Genomic DNA, 17,057 nt, shown 5'->3' with positions numbered 1-17,057 from the left:
GGAGGGGATATGTGTTTACATATAGCTGATTCACTTTGTTGTACAGCAAAAACTAACACAACGTTGTAAAGCAATTATACTCTGACAAAAGACAAATAAAAGGCACTGAAAAAAACTTCACAATACAATTGCATAGAATGGCATAAAAGACTATTTGTGATGTAGCCCCGCCCCGCCCCGCCCCGCCCCGCCAATAGAACCACTCTGCTTATAGTGCCTTCAGAACTTCATGGTATTTGTGGCTTTCTGCCTTGAGACAGAAAGGGCATGTTCTGTTTCACGTGCCCTTCCACGCAATTATTTGTCAAATTCCCTTAAAATTCAGCTTAGACAGCGTCTTTTCCATCTAAACCTCCATTTAAACATCTAAATCTTCCCTAATTTCCCCCTGACAGCATTAACTCTTCTGTTCTCTGTATCGTCCTCTTGCATGCATGCTAAGTTGCTTCAGTCATGTTTGACTCTTTGCAACCCTGTGGACTATAGCCCACCAGGCTCCTCTATCCATGGGATTCTCCAGGCAAGAATATTGTAATGAGTTGCCATGCCCTCCTCCAGGGGATCTTTCCAACCCACAGATCAAACCCCCATCTCTTATGTCTCCTGCATTGCAGGGGGGGTGGCTCAGTTGGTAAAGAATCTGCCTGTGTTGCAGGAGACCCCAGTTCGATTCCTGGATTAGGAAGATCCCCTGGAGAAGGGATAGGCTACCCACTCCAGTATTCTTGGGCTTCCCTGGTGGCTCAGCTAGTGAAGAATCCGCCTGCAATGCAGGAGACCTGGGTTTGATCCCCGGGTTGGGAAGATCCCCTGGATAAGGGAAAGGCTTACCTACTTCAGTATTCTGGCCTGGAGAATTCCATGGGTTGTATAGTCCATGGGGTTGCAAACACGACTCAGTGACTTTCACTTCACTGGAGAGGCTGATAGGCTTCCTAGGTAGGGCGCTACTGGTAAAGAAGTGAAGTGAAGTGAAAGTCACTCAGTCTTGTTTGACTCTTTGCAACCCCATGGACTATACAGTCACTGGAATTCTCCAGGCCAGAATACTGGAGTGGGTAGCCTTTCCCTTCGCCAGGGGATCTTCCCAAACCAGGGATCGAACCCAGGTCTCCTGCATTGCAGGCAGATTCTTTACCAACTGAGCTAGCCGGGAAGCCCCTCTACTTAATATGAAAATGTGTTGCTCACTCATTCATTCGACATGAAATACTATTCTTTTCAGGCAGTAGGCTAAGTTTTAGGAGACAGAGAGTCAATTAACACTTTTGCAGAAGGAGGACTATATGCTAAAGCATGGACAAAAACTAGCTATTAATAGTGGCTCTCACTGGCTGAAATAAAGAATAGGTTTCCACAAGTTGGGATGGGTAGGGAGAGCATATGGTAGGAGGAAAGTGTGCGGGGATATTCTGATTCAGCCCAAACTTTGGAAAACAAGAGCTGGTGATCCAGCTGGGCATTTCCTGGAATCAAAGTTCATGCTCTGCAACAGGATGACATCTGTTCAGCATCTTGGGTTGGTTTTGAGTCCTTGTGAGGAAAGGAGTTAGGACCAATGTCGAGAGTTGTCTGAAAAGGAGACTTTGAGATACTCTGGGCATATGTTGTGCTGGCTGTGGAACCAGGGAAAGGCTATTCTCCCCAGTTCCACGTGGAACTCAACACTGCTGTATTATCTTTCAGCACATTGGCTGGTAGCCCCCTGGGGTAGGGACACTGGCATTTTCACAGAGCCCTGTCTGCAGAGGCAGTGGCAGAGGCTGCACCTTGAATGGCTTCATGAGTAGAGGACGTTGAAGAGGGGAAACTAGAGCAAAAAGGAAGAAAAAGGTGGATGCTGAATGAAGGACTGTGGCTGACAGACTGATTCCTGCATCTATTGAGACACACTGAGGTCTTCCACTTAAAATGGGGGCGAGAATATGAATTCTGAACTGCTGAGATATCTCTATACATAAACATATTTATATTCCAATCAGATATATAATCTTAAATTATAACCACAAACTACTGAGTCCTGGAGACAACAGAGTATATTTTTTAATTTGCTTTTAGGGAACTACATCTTACTTATCTTTATGTCCCAGGACCTATCACAAAACTTGACATGTAGCAACTGGTGACAAAATAATTGAGGATTTATTTAACAAAGGAGTTGGGAGGGGTCAGAGAAGGAGGGTGCAGAGCATCACACACACATGCTTAACACTTGAGGATTTCTTCTCAATCTGAGCAGACCCAGAATATGAAGCAGAAATGGAATGTTTGCCAAGGGGTTTCCAGCCCCCTTTGAATTCTGCCCAGTGTGTATGAGGACGTACCGAGACAAGTTCCGTGGCAGTTAGAAAGTGAACTGGCTGCCAAGATGGAGAGGGAGGAGCAAACAGTCTTCACCTTCTACTATCCCGAGGTTCCCAAAGTCAAGGGGGACCGGAGATACAAAAGGGTGAGGAGATACCTAGTTGTAGTTCAGTGGGAAGAAGAGGACTTGTTTAGAGGTGGGTCTAGACAGACTGTCCTAAAGACAGGGAAAGGATGACCCTGACCTGTTTTTTATGGAAGGGGTAGGGAGAGATGTCCCAATCTCACATGTGGGGGTACTTGAGGTAGAGAAGAGCAGGAGACCCAGGGGATTAAGGGTTATCTTCTTGGGTAGGCAATATCTCCTTCATCCCTCGCCCTTGTAGCCTACCCTCCCCACCCAACATCCGAGTGCCTTGATGCCACCCAAGAGGCGACAGCAGCATGTGGATCAGACACACGGCTACATCCGAATGTTCTGTGGCAGCCTCTGTGGCTTTAGCCTCCTAGTGCTGATCTGCATGTCCCCACTGAACTGGGTGCAGTTCCTGGTGATCAATGATGGCCTTGAGCTCTACGCAGGACTCTGGATCTCATGCAACCATGAGCTGTGCTGGAGCCACACACCCAAGCCACCCTGTGAGTGTCACTGAATTGAATGCTGCAGGCCCCACAGTTCCAGAATTTTCTGCCACATTGGCTCTTCGTCTTTTTTCCTCCAAGATCTTTTGACCTTCACCTCTCTGAGTCCAGAAGGGATCTCAGCCAGACTGTGAACATGGACGTCCTTTTCTCTGGTATCCTCGGTGTACCCTTTCTCCTTCATACCTCGGGTCATTTCCTCTCCCAAATTATGAGCTGATAGTCTTTTACTCTCTGGGAAGAACTTGTTTCTCATTTATGAGCTCTTCTTGTGATGCAATGAGATTGTTAGTCTAATGTGGTTTGCAGAAATAGGAGTGCTGGATCACAGCTGGAAGATAGAGCAAAGTGTCTCAGCCTCCGTCAATTTTAACTTTCAAGGTCAGTTTGTTCTGCTAACTGTAGAAGAGAAGTTGAATGCACATCAGATATGTAGTATATCAAATGCCAGATATTTAGAGAATAAATTATCAAATTTTTGTGAATTTAAGTAAATCTGAAGATGCAACACATAATATTAAAAAATAAATTTCAAAAAATAAATAAATAAATTTCTAGAGGAACTTCCCTGGTGGTACAGTGGCTAAGAATCCCAATGCAGGGGGCCCAGGTTCAATCCCTGGTCAGGCTATAAGACCCTGCATGCCACAACTAAGACCTGGCACAGCCAAAAAGATAAATATATTAAAAATAAATTTCAAAAAAATAAAAAAAATAAAAAATAAAAATAAATTTCTAGGGCTAGAAGATACCATATGCATGAAGTTTTTCAACCAGAACTAAGACTTAGAGGAAAGCAAAAACTGTACTATACAGTTTCCCCAACATCCACCAAGAGATATATTCATACAAAAGAACAGGTACTGTGAAGGAAAGCATACATGAGTAAAGTGTTTATTTCTCCAAAGATGAACAGGAGTCCAAGATTTGGGGGGAGGGGGCATCTATCCAACCCTGAAGTGGAGTATCACCTATTTGGTGATACTAAATATAACCCATTATGTTTAGTATGGGTTTCCCAGGTAGCTCTAGTGGTAAAGAACCCACTTGCCAATACAAGAGACATAAGAGACGTGGGTTCCATCCCTGGAGGAGGGCACAGCAACCCACTCCGGTATTCTTGACTGGAGAATCCCATGGACAGAGGAGTGTTGGTGGGCTACAGTCCATAGGGTCGCAAAGAGTCAGACATAACTGAAGCAACTTAGCATCCATGCACACATATTTAGTATCTGGAACTAAGGGATAGGATCCTAAAATGAGATCTTCAGAAGGAACTAAAATGAAACGCAGGCAGAAAATTCAGCTGCATCTTCAACTAAAACTAAAAACTAGAGAAAATAATTGCAACAAATATGAAAGATAGAAGGTTAATGGCCTTAATATATATTAAATGATATATAAGTTTTTATTATAATAAATAAAATACCTCCATAAATAAATTTTTTGTAAGCGATTTACAAAACAGACACTACAGATGTCTAACAAACAACCTCTATCTGTCATTAAAGAACAGCAAATCAAATGAACAGTGAGATAGGATGTTTAGCCATGATATTAACAGAGATGTGTAAATGGTAATATCCGTGCATGATGCACTCTCACACCATGAGGAACAACCAAAGCAGCATGATAAGTGCATCCAGAGATTTACGCTCACTAACTTCATTTCTAGAGAAATGGAGTAAGAGATACAGGCATAGCGACTTCCCTAGTGGTCCATTGGTTAAGACTGCTTCCACTGCAGGGGACACGGGTTCAGCCCTTGGTCAGGGGAACTAAAGATCCTACATGCCTCATGGTGCGGCCAAAAAAAAAATAAAAATAAAACAGGTATAGGCATAAACATTAAGCTGCAATTGTATTTATGTAACTGGGTATCCAGGCTAAACCTCAGGCTTTGAGATTATTGTTTAACATTTTTTAATAATTTGATTGGTTTACTTTTGGCTGTACTGGGTCTTCGTTACCATGTGGACTTCTCTCCAGTTGGGGTGAGTGGGCATCTCATTGCAGTGGCTTCTCTTATCGCAGAGCGTGGGCTCCAGGGCATGTGGGCTTCAGGAGGTGCTGCACATGGGCTCAGGAGTTGCAGCTCCCCTGCTGTAGAGCTCAGGTTCAGTACTTGTGATGCCTGGGCTTGGTTGCTCCACGGCATGGGGGATGTTGCCAGACCAGGAATCGAACCTGTGTTCCCTACATTAGCAGGCAGATTCTTTACCACTGAGCCACCTGGGAAGCCCCTATTTAAATCTTTAGTGAATCAGAATCTTGAAATGTTGTCACTGAAAACAGTAGTTTATTTCTTGGAGCCTTGAATTCACCTGAGGCCAAGTTGTTTAGAGAAGGTCAACCGAGTTCTTTAAGTACACAGTTGTTAAGTCAAGTATCCACCCTATTTCCAATGTTGTGCTGTGCTGTACTTAGTCGCTCAGTTGTGTCCGACTCTTTGCGACCCCATGGATTGTAGCCCACCAGGCTCCTTTGTCCGTGGGCATTCTCCAGGCAAGAATGCTGGAGTGGGTGGGGATCTTCCCAACCCAGAGGTCAAACCCAGTTCTCGCGCATTGCAGGTGGATTCTTTACCAGCTGAGCTACCAGGGAAGCCCATTTCAATGTTAACTAGTCCTAATTCTAGGTCAGTAATTAATCTGCAATGCAGATTTCATTAGGAATGCCCCAAATGTTATCAGTATGTCTAGGTTTCATCAGCCTGTAATAATAACATGCAATTGTAAGGCAAGTGCAGAGAAAAAGGGAGCAAGCCAGGCAGTCAGGCAAGAAAAGGGAAACTTATTAGAGGGAAAAGAGAGGGTGAGTGGCCCTTAAGGAGAACCAGCATCCTCCCTTTCTGGCGGGGTCCTTCTTATACCCCACCAATGAAAAATTCTCTGAAGGGATGGTCACGTAGCTGGAGGTCTGGAATCTGGTGGTCTCGCAGCTTTGAGAAGATAGGCACCAGTGAGATAACAGGATGCCACTTGGGGAATTTGGTCAATCTCAAGGATCACTGTGATTAATTCTTTGATTGCGAGGTCAACATAATGAGCCATCTTGTCAATGAGACCCCATGTGGACTCTATCATTCCAGCCTTTTTGATTTAGGATAAGGGCCGAAGGTCAATCTTCTGTAACTGCTTCCTGCAGGACAGGGGCACCGTGGAGGTGAGATAAGGAAAGGCTGGAATGTGGGTCAAGGGGATTTGTGTGAGGTCGAAGTTTTTGATAATCTGAGTGAGAAGTAATTTGTGGATAGCTGGGTTGGTGAAGGCTCGTAAACGATCCTGCCACTGTAAGAGTTACACTGGGCTCCATAGAGGTGATGAGAGTTGGGGTCTGGGGCCCTGGGCACCTTCGGTCTTCAGCGGTGAGTCCGAGGAGGCTGAGCAGAGCTGGGTTGGAGAACTCCTGCTCGGGACCAGGAGGGGATGTCCGGATCCCTGGAGAGGGAGTTGGGCAGTCGACCTTCCAATGTCCCTTGATGCCACAGCTGGGACATGGACTTGGAGGAAGCCTTGGCTTTAGGCATGAGCGGGCCCAGTGGCCTTTGCTGCATTTGAAACAGGGCCCAGGTGGCTTCCTTTCTTTGCTGGTTGATGGAGGCTTGGAGCTGTGTAGGACGGTGGCTAAAAGATAGTATTTGGCCTGATCTTGTTGGGCCTTCTCTAGTTTTGCCTGTTCTTCCCAGTTATTGAAAATCTTAAAGGCTAAATTTAAAAGGTCTCATTGAGGGGTTTGAGGGCCTTCTTCTGCCTTTTTTGGTTTCTTTTGGGTATCTGTGGACGACTAGGAGATAAAATGGGTCTAATTTTGTATATTTTTGTAGCGCTTCCATTAAGCTGGCTAGAAATTGTGCCGGGTTTTCGCCTAGTCTTTGAGTTATCTCCTAGAGCTTAATCAAAGTTGACGGCTTTATGCCCTTCCTTTTGAAGGCCCACAATGAGGCAAGCAATCATATGATTACAGGCTGCTCCTCCGGGTCTCCCTGCCTGATAATCCCAGCTAGGATCATCGTGGGGGCGGGGAAGCCGTGGCTCCTACGGGCTGAGTGTCCTCTGTCCTGTGTATCTCATCAGCATGCGCCTGAGAGGCTTGGGCAAAGAGTGGGGGAAAGGATGATGTAAATATCATGCCAGGTTAAGTCATAAGACTGGGTAAGATACTTGAATTCTTTTAGATAATTATCAGGGTCTGAGAAGAAGGAGCCAAGACGCTTTTCAACCTGAGATAGATCTGTGAGGGAGAATGGGACATGAACCCCAACAAAGCCTTCTGCTCCAGCTGCTTCCCATAAAGGGAGGAGTCGGGCAGGGGAAGGAGTGGGGTCCTGCGGTGAAGCTTCCTGTTTTAAAGTTGTTCGGGACGGGTACAGGGAGGGGATCTAGGGAGGTCGGGGTAAAACCTTGGGACCCTCAGGGTAGAGGGTGGGGCTGAGGTCTGGGGAGGGGGGTTGGGAGCTGGAGGCCTGTGCTTGAGAAGGAGGAAGGTAGGAGGGTTCGTAAGGTAGAGGTTGTGGAACTGGATCTGGAACGGCTGCAAGGGGATCGGGAGTGCTCGGGGGTGGGCTGTGGTCAGCAGGGTCCAAGGAAGAAGAAGAAAAGTCTGAACAGGGATCAGGAAACATTGTATTAGGAGGATGTGGCCCAGAGTGGGCTAAGAGTATTTGAGAAGTAGAACAGGATTCACAGAGGGGGTCAAGAGCGAAGAGCAAAGAAAGCCTGGACGTAAGGGATTTCTAACCACTTACCATTGTGGCGGCAGAAGTCTTCAAAGTTCTGCAGAGGATTTTAATTGAGAGTTCCGTTTTCTGGCCATTGGGACGTGTTATCAAGTCTGTATTGTGGCCAGGCAGTGTTAGAATAGTAAATAAGTCTTTTTGGTCTGATCTCCCCTTGGAAGCCCAAAGCTTTTAGGTTTCGGTAAAAGGCATCCTAGAGGAATAGATTTTGAGGGCAGGGATTGAAAATTTCCCATTGCGGCTGAATAGGGAGGTTAGACAAGGGCGAGAGAAAGCGAGGAGAAAGATCCGAGAGAAAAGGCATCCCCATTCTCAGGATTTTCTCTGAGAGTAACAATAGTCTGCTTTGAAATGGGCGTCCCCTATTTCAGAGTCAGACGGGACACAAGGTCCAGGGCCTGAGGGCAGTGGGGATCCTCCCGCCTAGTACTAGGACTTGGAAATGAAGTGAGAGAGAGAGGATCCGAGGGAATGGGATTTCACTCACCCTTGTAACCCATGGATGAAATGTGGGCTGGTGTGTGGATGTCAGTCCAGCAAGGCACGTGGAAAGTCCCATCCCGGAGTTTGCCTCAGTTTCTCGTCCAGGTCCAAGGGAGGGGTGGGCTTGTGACAGGAGCCCACCCATTTGCGGTGGATCTTCCCTCCCCGCTTTCGGTACCAGAATGTAAGGTGAGTGCAGAGAAAAAGAGAACCAGCCGGGCAGTCAGGCAAGAAAAGGGAATTTATTAGAGGGAAAATAGAGAGTCACTGACCCTTAAGGAGAACCAGCGTCGTCCCTTTCTGACGGAGTCCTTCTTATACCCCACCAATGAAAAATTCTCTAAAGGGATGGTCACATAGCTGGAGGTCTGGAATCTGGTGGTCTCGCAGCTTTGGGAAGATAGGCGCCAGTGAGATAACAGGATGACATTTGGGGAATTTGGTTAGTCTCAAGGTTCACTGTGATTTGTTCTTTGTTTGCAAGGTTGACATAATGAGCCATCAGTGAGACCCCATGTGGACCCTATCATCTATTATTGCCCAAGTTCAAGAACTACAAACTTTTACCTACTGAATTGCAAAAATTTAGCCACCTCTCCCATGGTGTCCCCAGTCAATTCTGAGACTTTCACTGGGGCTATCTCAGATGGGCTCAAAAGCGTGTGTATTCATGTTCCTCCGTCCTAGACTTACTTCAGGTCGTTGTTACTCTACCTCTTTCTTCCCCTGGTTCTAGATAACTGATAACCTCTGTGCTGTATTGGTGATGGGATGAAGAAAGAATGGGGGTAAAGGATGCAATCCTTCATTTCTACTACTAGGTCTCAGCTTGCAACAGACCTTTCTGCTAATTTCCTACATAACATAAGTGAGATCAGACCATAACGTAAAGGAATGTGTGTTGCCAATGAGAGGAACTTGAGCTGTTTTGCAGAGGGTAGAGAAGAAAGCCTGGGTCTTTGGTCCAGATCCAGGACTCTGGGAACCTTCACACAATAAACACCCACAAGCTGTGTAGGGATGTTGATTCTGATGTATCAACCAAGTACGAGTGAATCTAAATACAAAGAACGTTTCAGAACTTCCTTTCCAGAGTGCTAGGTATCCATCCAATATCTCCTGTATTCCAAAACCACCTCCTTTGGGCACTTCCCCTGAGCCTGGGGGAGTTTTGATCTTATGCTCCTGGAATGAAGGCACCATGGCAGCAGCTTGGAGGCTTAAATTTGGCTAAATAAGTGGACTGATTCCTCTGCTTGTCTCTGGCAGCACCTTCCTCATCCTCAAAGTCAATGTCTACTTCCCATCTCCATCCACTCAATCTGGCTCCTTCAGAGTTGAAAGGGGCTAGATCCCTTTGGAGCACTGTACCCTGTCCTGGCTTTGATTTTTGCTGAAGGAACTAGAGTGAAGTGAGGGGAGCCCTCTTGGAACATCTCATTACCAGATGACTTCACTACTCTGCTCTTTCTTCTTCTTTTGTTGTTGTTATGTTGGAAAGGGAAGGTTTGCTTTATTGAGGAACCTAGCAACCTGGTGAGAAGGTGGACATGTGTCCAGACATCAGCTCTGAAGATTCCGCTCCACCGTGAAAGCTTCTCAGATGGTAAAGAATCCACCTGCAAGGCAGGAGACATGAGTTCAATCCCTGGATCGGGAAGATCCCCTGGAGAAGGGGATGGCTACCCACTCTAGTATTCTTGCCTGGAGAATCCCATCGACAGAGGAGCCTGATGGGCTATAGTTTATGGGGTCGCAAAGAATCAGACACGACTGTGTACATAATTTATATATTTTATATCTATAAATGTTTCTAAAGGGAGAATCATTTGGGAAGGAGGTCAGAGTCTTCATTATCTTCCACTGTGTGCAGACTTTTTTCTGATTGGTTGGTGGTGAGGTAACAGGGTGGTGTTTTAGGAACCTTGTGCTCAGGCTGAAGTCACCATCCTCTATGTGGGTGGGGGTCTTAGTTCCTAGTTTCAGGACTTAATGAAGCTCAGGTTCTTTTTTTGTTTGTTTTTTGGCTGCACTGGGTGTTTGTTGCTGTGCATGGACTTTCTATATTTGCGAAGAGCAGGGGCTACTCTTCGTATGGGCTTCTCATTGTGGTGCTTTCTTTGTTGTGGAGCACAAGGCCTAGGGCACTCAGGCCTTCAGCAGTTGCTGTATGTAGGCTCCAGAGTGAAGGCTCAGTAGTTGTGGCCGAGGGGCCTAGTTGCCCCTCGACTTGTGAGATCTTCCCAGACCAGGAATCGAACTGGTTTCCCCTGCATTGCAAGGCGGTTCTTAATCACTAGACCACCAGGGAAGCCTGAAGCTCGGGTTCTTGACATCTCATCACAGAAAGAATTCAGGGAAAGACAAAGTGATAGGTAAGAAGTGGATTTATTTAGAGAGAAACACACTCCACAGACAGAGTGTGGGCCCTCTCAGAAGGCAAGACCAGCATGCTTTTTCATCTCGTGTTGTCTTTACTTCCCCACTGCTTCCTTTTGGGGTGTCAACAGCCTTAAAAGAGATGAGCATCTCACGTGAACCAAACCTATTTGTTCACAAGAGTGGGGTGGCTTACAGCCCTACACCTCTCACTTTCCAGAAACTCTTGGGCAAAGTTTTACTTTTCTAATAATGGAAGGGGATCTTGCCCATCAATTACAAGCTGCCAAACGGTTTCTCAATTCACTGAGAAACACTACTTCTTTCTTGTTGGCTAGTGCCCCCTCCTGTCCTGGCAGCTTTTACATGCTACCTGGTGGTGCTCTGAAGTACAGAATCACTGATTGGGATGATAGTAAGAATACCAGCAAGGGTCTGACCAAGTTTTTCAAATGATTTGGACTTCTTCTCTGCCAAATTGAAAGTGATCTCTCTTCCAGGATGTTAGCTTCATTGTCTTCCTTAACTGGGGGGCTTGTTTTGCTATTCCTGCAACCTAAGTCCACATCAGTGCATGTCCTTAAAGAAAGCTTAGAAATGTTTGGGTACAGGTGACCCACATGGGTGCTCCTTCTATCTAAGGCACTCCTCTCTGGACCAAGATTTCTTACTGACATGTACAAGTAGGGACTTTTGTAACCGGTTCTAAAATTTTTGAAACATTAATAGATAAGCTGCCATATACACTGTTGGTTAGGGCTTCGTTGGTGGCTTATTGGTGAAGAATAACCAGCCAATGCAGGAGACACGGGTTTGATCTCTGGTCCTGGAAGATCCCACATGCCATGGAACAACTAGGCCTGTGTGCCACAGCTACTGAGACTGTGCCCTGGAGCCTGCAAGCCATGCCTACTGAAGCCCACACACCCTAGAGCCGAAGCTCTGCAATAAGAGCAGCCACCACGTTGAGAAGCCTACACGCCACAATGAAGAGTAGCCCCTGTTTGCCCCAACGAAGACCTAGTGCAGCCAAAAATAAATAATTTAATTTTTAAAAATTGTTGTTTAAAAGCTAAAATATGATTTCTTCTTATAGGATGTAGAGGCTTGAATTCAGCTTTCAGACCTTGGTTTTGTTACATGAATTTTTTTAAAAAACTATGAAGTTAGCCAAATGCAGCTGTTTTAGACTCTGAAGCTAAGTGCTTAGTTTGGTTAGATAATTTGTTGCATATCATTATGACTGGTAGACATGATTCCTGTAAGGGTTTAGACTATACTATGCTGCAGGTCTTTAGTTGTTCTCATGGAATTGTGAGTGATCTTATTTATGGAGTTTTCAGGAGACAAGAAATTGAGAGTGAAAAGATGGTTAAGAAGAACGTGAAAGTAGTCTTCCCCTCGTGGTAGAAGAAAGACTAGACTGTTTCATCTTAGCCAGGAGTTGGACTGGGTATCTTAGTCCTCTTTTGTGTTTTAAATATCAGAACTCATGTGAACCAGCATAAGCTGAAGAGTGAACTTCTTTATAGAGATTCGGAAGAATCTCATAATTCCCAAAGGCAGGAAGTTTTCTGGACCTCAGGGGATTCCAGAGGAGACTGTGATCTCAGGCAAAGAAAATCAAGCCAACTAGTCATTCAGTCTCTCCTGAACACCTTTGTCACTTCACTTTGTTTATGATTTATTTTATCTCTACAGCTCAGTTTTTCCTGTTTTTAGTATATAAGTACCTGGAAAGGGGGATATCCCAGGCTAGCTTTATCTCTTCTTGGTTCAAGCAAGCAAGAGAGGAAAGTAGCATCAATCAGTCCCAAATCCAGATATCCAAGCACAGGAATTAAACTGGCACCTTTCCTTGGTCCTACTAATGATAGTCAAAGGAGTTGTAGGCAAGGGTCCAGGGCTTGAGACAAGGGCTGTGAGGGCCCATGGAGACTATAGGCTCAATACTGCAAAAGATGCTTATCACACTGGGCTTCATGCAGCTCAATCTAGCTGATGGCTCTAGCTGGCTAGTTCTGTATATAATTTTATTTACTTATTTTTGGCTGTGTGAGTCTTTGCTGCTGCATGGGCCTTTCTCTAGTTGTGGTGAGTGGAGGCTACACTCTAGTTGAGGTGCATGGACTTCTCTTTGCGGTGGCTTCTTATTGCACAGCACGGGCTCTAGGACTCTTGGGTTTCACTAGTTATGACACAGGGGCTCAGTAGTTACAGCTCTAGGGCTCTAGAGCACTGGCTCAATAGCTGTGGAGCAGTGGCTTAGCTACCTCCAGGCATGTGGGATCATGTCGGATCAGGGATTGGACCCATGTCCCTTGCACTGGTAGGTGGATTCTTTACCACTGAGCCACCAGGGAAACCCCTAACTGGCTAATTCTGAATGACCTAGTTTTCAGAAAATGTGCTGCCCTTGGGTTATCATGTTTTAATGTGGCTAACTTGTTGGGGCCATATAGCACCTGACCTCTGTGGGTAGGAGGGTGAAAACGAAAGTGAAAGTGAAAGTGCTCAGTCTTGTCTGACTCTTTGCAACCCCTTTGGAATTCTCCAGGCCAGAATAATGGAATGGTAGCCTTTCCCTTCTCCAGGGAATCTTCCCAACCCAGGGATCGAACCCAGGTCTCCCACATTGCAGGTGAATTCTTTACCAGCCGAGCTGCAAGGGAGGCTCAAGAATATTGGAGTGGGTAAGAGGGTGGTTTCTCTTAATGGAAATTACTGTTATTGATTTTGTTAGCCAGTGGTATGTTCTAGACAAAATAAAACTTTAGAGGCAGTTTGTGGACAAGGATAAGCTTGGTAGTCTTCTCTTTAAGGTTACTTTGAAGCTGGACTTGGCTTTTTAGGCATAAAAGTGCTTAGAGAACTTTTCCTGGTAGGGATGAGCTGGTCCTTGTTACATTGAGACAGAAAATAAGCTAGATGAGGAAGCACCTTATAAAGAAATTGAAGATATTGGTAGATCTGTGGTACCTCAGTAAAGATATATCTACTTGTAAGTTACTCCATTTCTTAATTCTTCTGTAAAGCTGGGGAAGATAAAATACAGAAGAATTCTTCTGTATTGCTGGGGAAGTCAAGTGAAGGATCTATTTCATGTTAGGGATATAGTAGCAAAAAGTAAGGGTTGGCGGGGCTTCCTTGGTGGTCCAGTGGACCTTGCAATACAAGGAACACAGGTTCAATCCATCCCTGGTTCAGGACAATCCTGTGCTGAGAAGCAACAAAGCCCATGAGCTGCAACTACTGAACCCATGTGCTGCAACTACTAAAGCCCACTCACCTAGAGCCTGTGCTCTGCAACAAGAGAAGCTGCCACAATGAGAAGCCTGCACACCCCAACAAAGAGCCCCCACTCGACTCGCCACAAGTAGAGAAAGCCTGAGGGCAACCATGAACACCCACCACAGCCAAAAAATAAAATAAATAAGTAAATAAATCTTAAAAAAAAAAGTAAGGGTTGGCATGTTCCCTCTTCTTTCTCACCCAACCCAGTCTGAAGGGGCAGAACCAAGGAGATCAGAGCCCTGGAGCCAAAAGATGAGCGAGAGGAGTGTTATGGCACCAGGGTCAGGGCACTGGAGCAAAAGAACCTTAGCAGACCTATCCTCAAACACACATGAGATGGGGCCTTGAGAGACTCAGAAAAAAAAAAGGAGATATTTGTGGAGTGTTAAATTCCTGCAATCCAGTCAATTGGGGGCTTGAAATCATTATGATATGGGAGTTAAGGTAAATGTGATTTCATTTTATAGTCACAGGATGATTGTTCATGCCAGATACATTTAAAAGAGAAAAATAAATAGAAACAAACTCCAACAATGGTAAAATCATTAAGCAAAGTATGTTGATATGATAGACTATCTTGTAGCCATTGAATGTGATGTTTACAGCAGATGATCTGAGAAAAATCTTACTGCATAATCTCTTTTAAAAAAATCACTATTCAGTATCATGTCGACTATGTACAGGGGATAGAAAAATACCAGAAAGAAACCAAATAAGATGCTAACAATGGTTGTCTGTGGGTAGCTGGAATAGGGCTGATATTATTCCTGCTTCTTGGCACTTTTGTAGTCCCGCCAATGTTATATTGAGTATGTATCACTTTTAGAATTAGAATTAGGAGCAAGAAAAAGTTTAAATATGTGTTGTAATATTGGTCACACCTCTTATAAGCTGGTCTACATCTAAGTTACTGTGTTAATGTACCCAGAACTATTTGTATATTATCTTTAGTTTTACAGTAAAAGTTTTGCCTTCATAGTAAAAAATTCCAACTATCAATGAAGAGCTGGGAAAGATTCTTACTTGTGCCCTGGATGCCACATAGCAAGTTCAGTTTCATCCTCTTTAGTCTTCACTCCCTTCTCTAAGACTGTCTGGTTTTTTTCAGGAGAGGTTCCCAGCTGGATTAACCAAGCCTCTCCTTCTCTTTGGCAGATTACCTCCAATATTCCAGGGCCTTCTTCCTCATCTCTGTCTTCACCATACTTGTTGTCCTTGGCTGGCTCTTCAGTTCTTGCCTCCCTAGAAGAGGAAGGATGACTGGTAACTTGGATCTGAAGGTATCCATGCTCAGCTTCATCTCAGGTACAGACCTAGATGGCAGGGTAGTACTGTGGCAAAATTGTTGAGGGAACAAATTTCCTCTGTGTGGGTTTTTATCCTCTTTTTCTTGTTCCCTTTCTCTTCTTCATTCCATCAAGTTGCCAGCTACCTGCCCTGTCTTACTGTATGAAACACATTAGTTAACTTAACCCAGGGAAGAGGCCTCACCTTGGTCAGTCATCTTGGTTAGATTTTATCTCTTTGATCCTTTCTATGTAATATGGTGTAGGGGCTTCTCCAGTGGCTTAGTGATAAAGAATCTGCCTGCAATGCAGAAGACGTGGGTTTGACCCCTGGGTGGCGAAGATCCCCTGGAGGAGGAAATGGCAGCCCACTCTAGTTATTCTTGCCTGGGAAATCCCATGGACAGAGGAACCTGGCAGGCTACAGTCCATGGGGTTGCAAAAATGTTGGACACGACTTAGCGACTAAACAACAATGACAAATAATATGGTGTCTGGAAGCAGAAGAATTGAGGGTAGCAGTCAAGGCAAATTAAAGACAGCGAGGGATGTGACATGTTTTCTTCTGGTCCTAGCCTCCTGCTTGCTGCTCTGCCTCATCCTGTTTCTGGAACAGGTCGACTTGTATAGTTCGGAAACGATGGAGTCAGCTCTCCTATGGCCCTATCAGGTTAATTGGGGGAGTGACTTCATATACTTGTTTGCGGGTGAGTCAGTCCCCTTCCTGCCTTAAGCTAGGAGGATGGAAGGGAAAATCAGTTCTCAAAAGGGAGGGGGAATCTAGGAGAAATAGAAGCACTAACCATTCCTATTAAGAACATTCATACCTCAAGAGGCAGTGTGGTATGGTAAAGAAAACATGCATTTTGGAGTCTGAAAAAAATCTAGAATTAGTAACCTGTTCTACTAACTGTCTTCCCTGGTGGCTCAGACGGTAAAGTGTCTGCCTACAATGCGGGAGACCAGGGTTCAATCCCTGGGTTGGGAAGATCTCCTGGAGGAGGAAATGGCAACCCATTTACATTTTGCCTGGAAAATTCCATGGTCGGAGGAACCTGGTAGGCTACAGTCCATGGGGTCGCAAAGAGTCGGACACGACTGAGCGACTTCACTTTCACTTTTCTACTAACTGAGGCACAGAGACACTTGCCAGCATCATACAGAAAGTAGGAACTATGATTTGCACCCAGGAGGTTCAGGCTTTGTCCTAACCATGGAAGAAGTACAGAAATGAAATGAGAGTGCTGGCAGGGGGCAGGGGTGGGCAGGGGATTGACTTCACTGAAAAGAGCCCTTGTGAGTTGAGTATTGAAAGAATGAGTTAGAATTTTCAAAGCCAAAAGACCATCTGTCTCTTGAAACTCACCAAGAATTCTTCTCTTCCCCTAGGGATTGTCTCCTTCCTCAATTACATAACTTCCAGATCTCCTCCTCTGGATCAAGATATCACTGCAGTTCCTACAGAAAAGTCAAGGCTGGGATTTGGTCCAGTGACTCTGCCGGTTGAAGATGACCAGTCAGAGCTTCAGACAGAATCTTCGAGTGAGACCAGCACGCATCAAATATAGAACTGTGACTGATAAGACAACCGAACTATTGCTTGACTTAAAAACAGGGGAGAAGCTAACTGAGTAGGGAATGATTGTGCAAATTTGAGGAAACTCTCCTAATATCATGTCCATATTACTGAAGGGGACAGCATTAAAGCTGATGAAATGTCCTTTGTGTATGTTGCATCCATAATGTGTATGATAGTCATAAAGCAAATAATGAAAACTCACAGAAGAAAAAGTTGCTAAAAAAAAAACATCAGTGTTTAGGTACATGGATGAAAGAAACTAGCAATAGATGGCAGTGCATTGAATCAGAGCTCTCTTGGGAATCAGGGATTTCACAGACCAGAATGGTGCATGCAGGAAAATGTCACCAAA

General features: G+C 45.0%; 1 protein-coding gene across 1 annotated transcript; it reads left to right on the top strand.

The window, feature by feature from the left end:
• The first annotated feature begins 2,368 nt into the window (after window positions 1-2,368).
• Window positions 2,369-16,846, top strand: TMEM202 (transmembrane protein 202). Its single transcript, XM_043919688.1, has 5 exons — window positions 2,369-2,449; window positions 2,691-2,943; window positions 14,996-15,145; window positions 15,702-15,833; window positions 16,516-16,846. The coding sequence occupies exons 1-5, from the start codon at window positions 2,369-2,371 to the stop codon at window positions 16,692-16,694; spliced, it is 795 nt and encodes a 264-aa protein (XP_043775623.1). The 3' UTR covers window positions 16,695-16,846.
• Window positions 16,847-17,057: the final 211 nt, after the last annotated feature.

This window comes from Cervus elaphus, chromosome 12, assembly GCF_910594005.1.
Source record: "Cervus elaphus chromosome 12, mCerEla1.1, whole genome shotgun sequence".
NCBI classification, from domain to species: Eukaryota; Metazoa; Chordata; class Mammalia; order Artiodactyla; family Cervidae; genus Cervus; species Cervus elaphus.
This window is presented reverse-complemented; position numbering and strand designations above follow the sequence as displayed.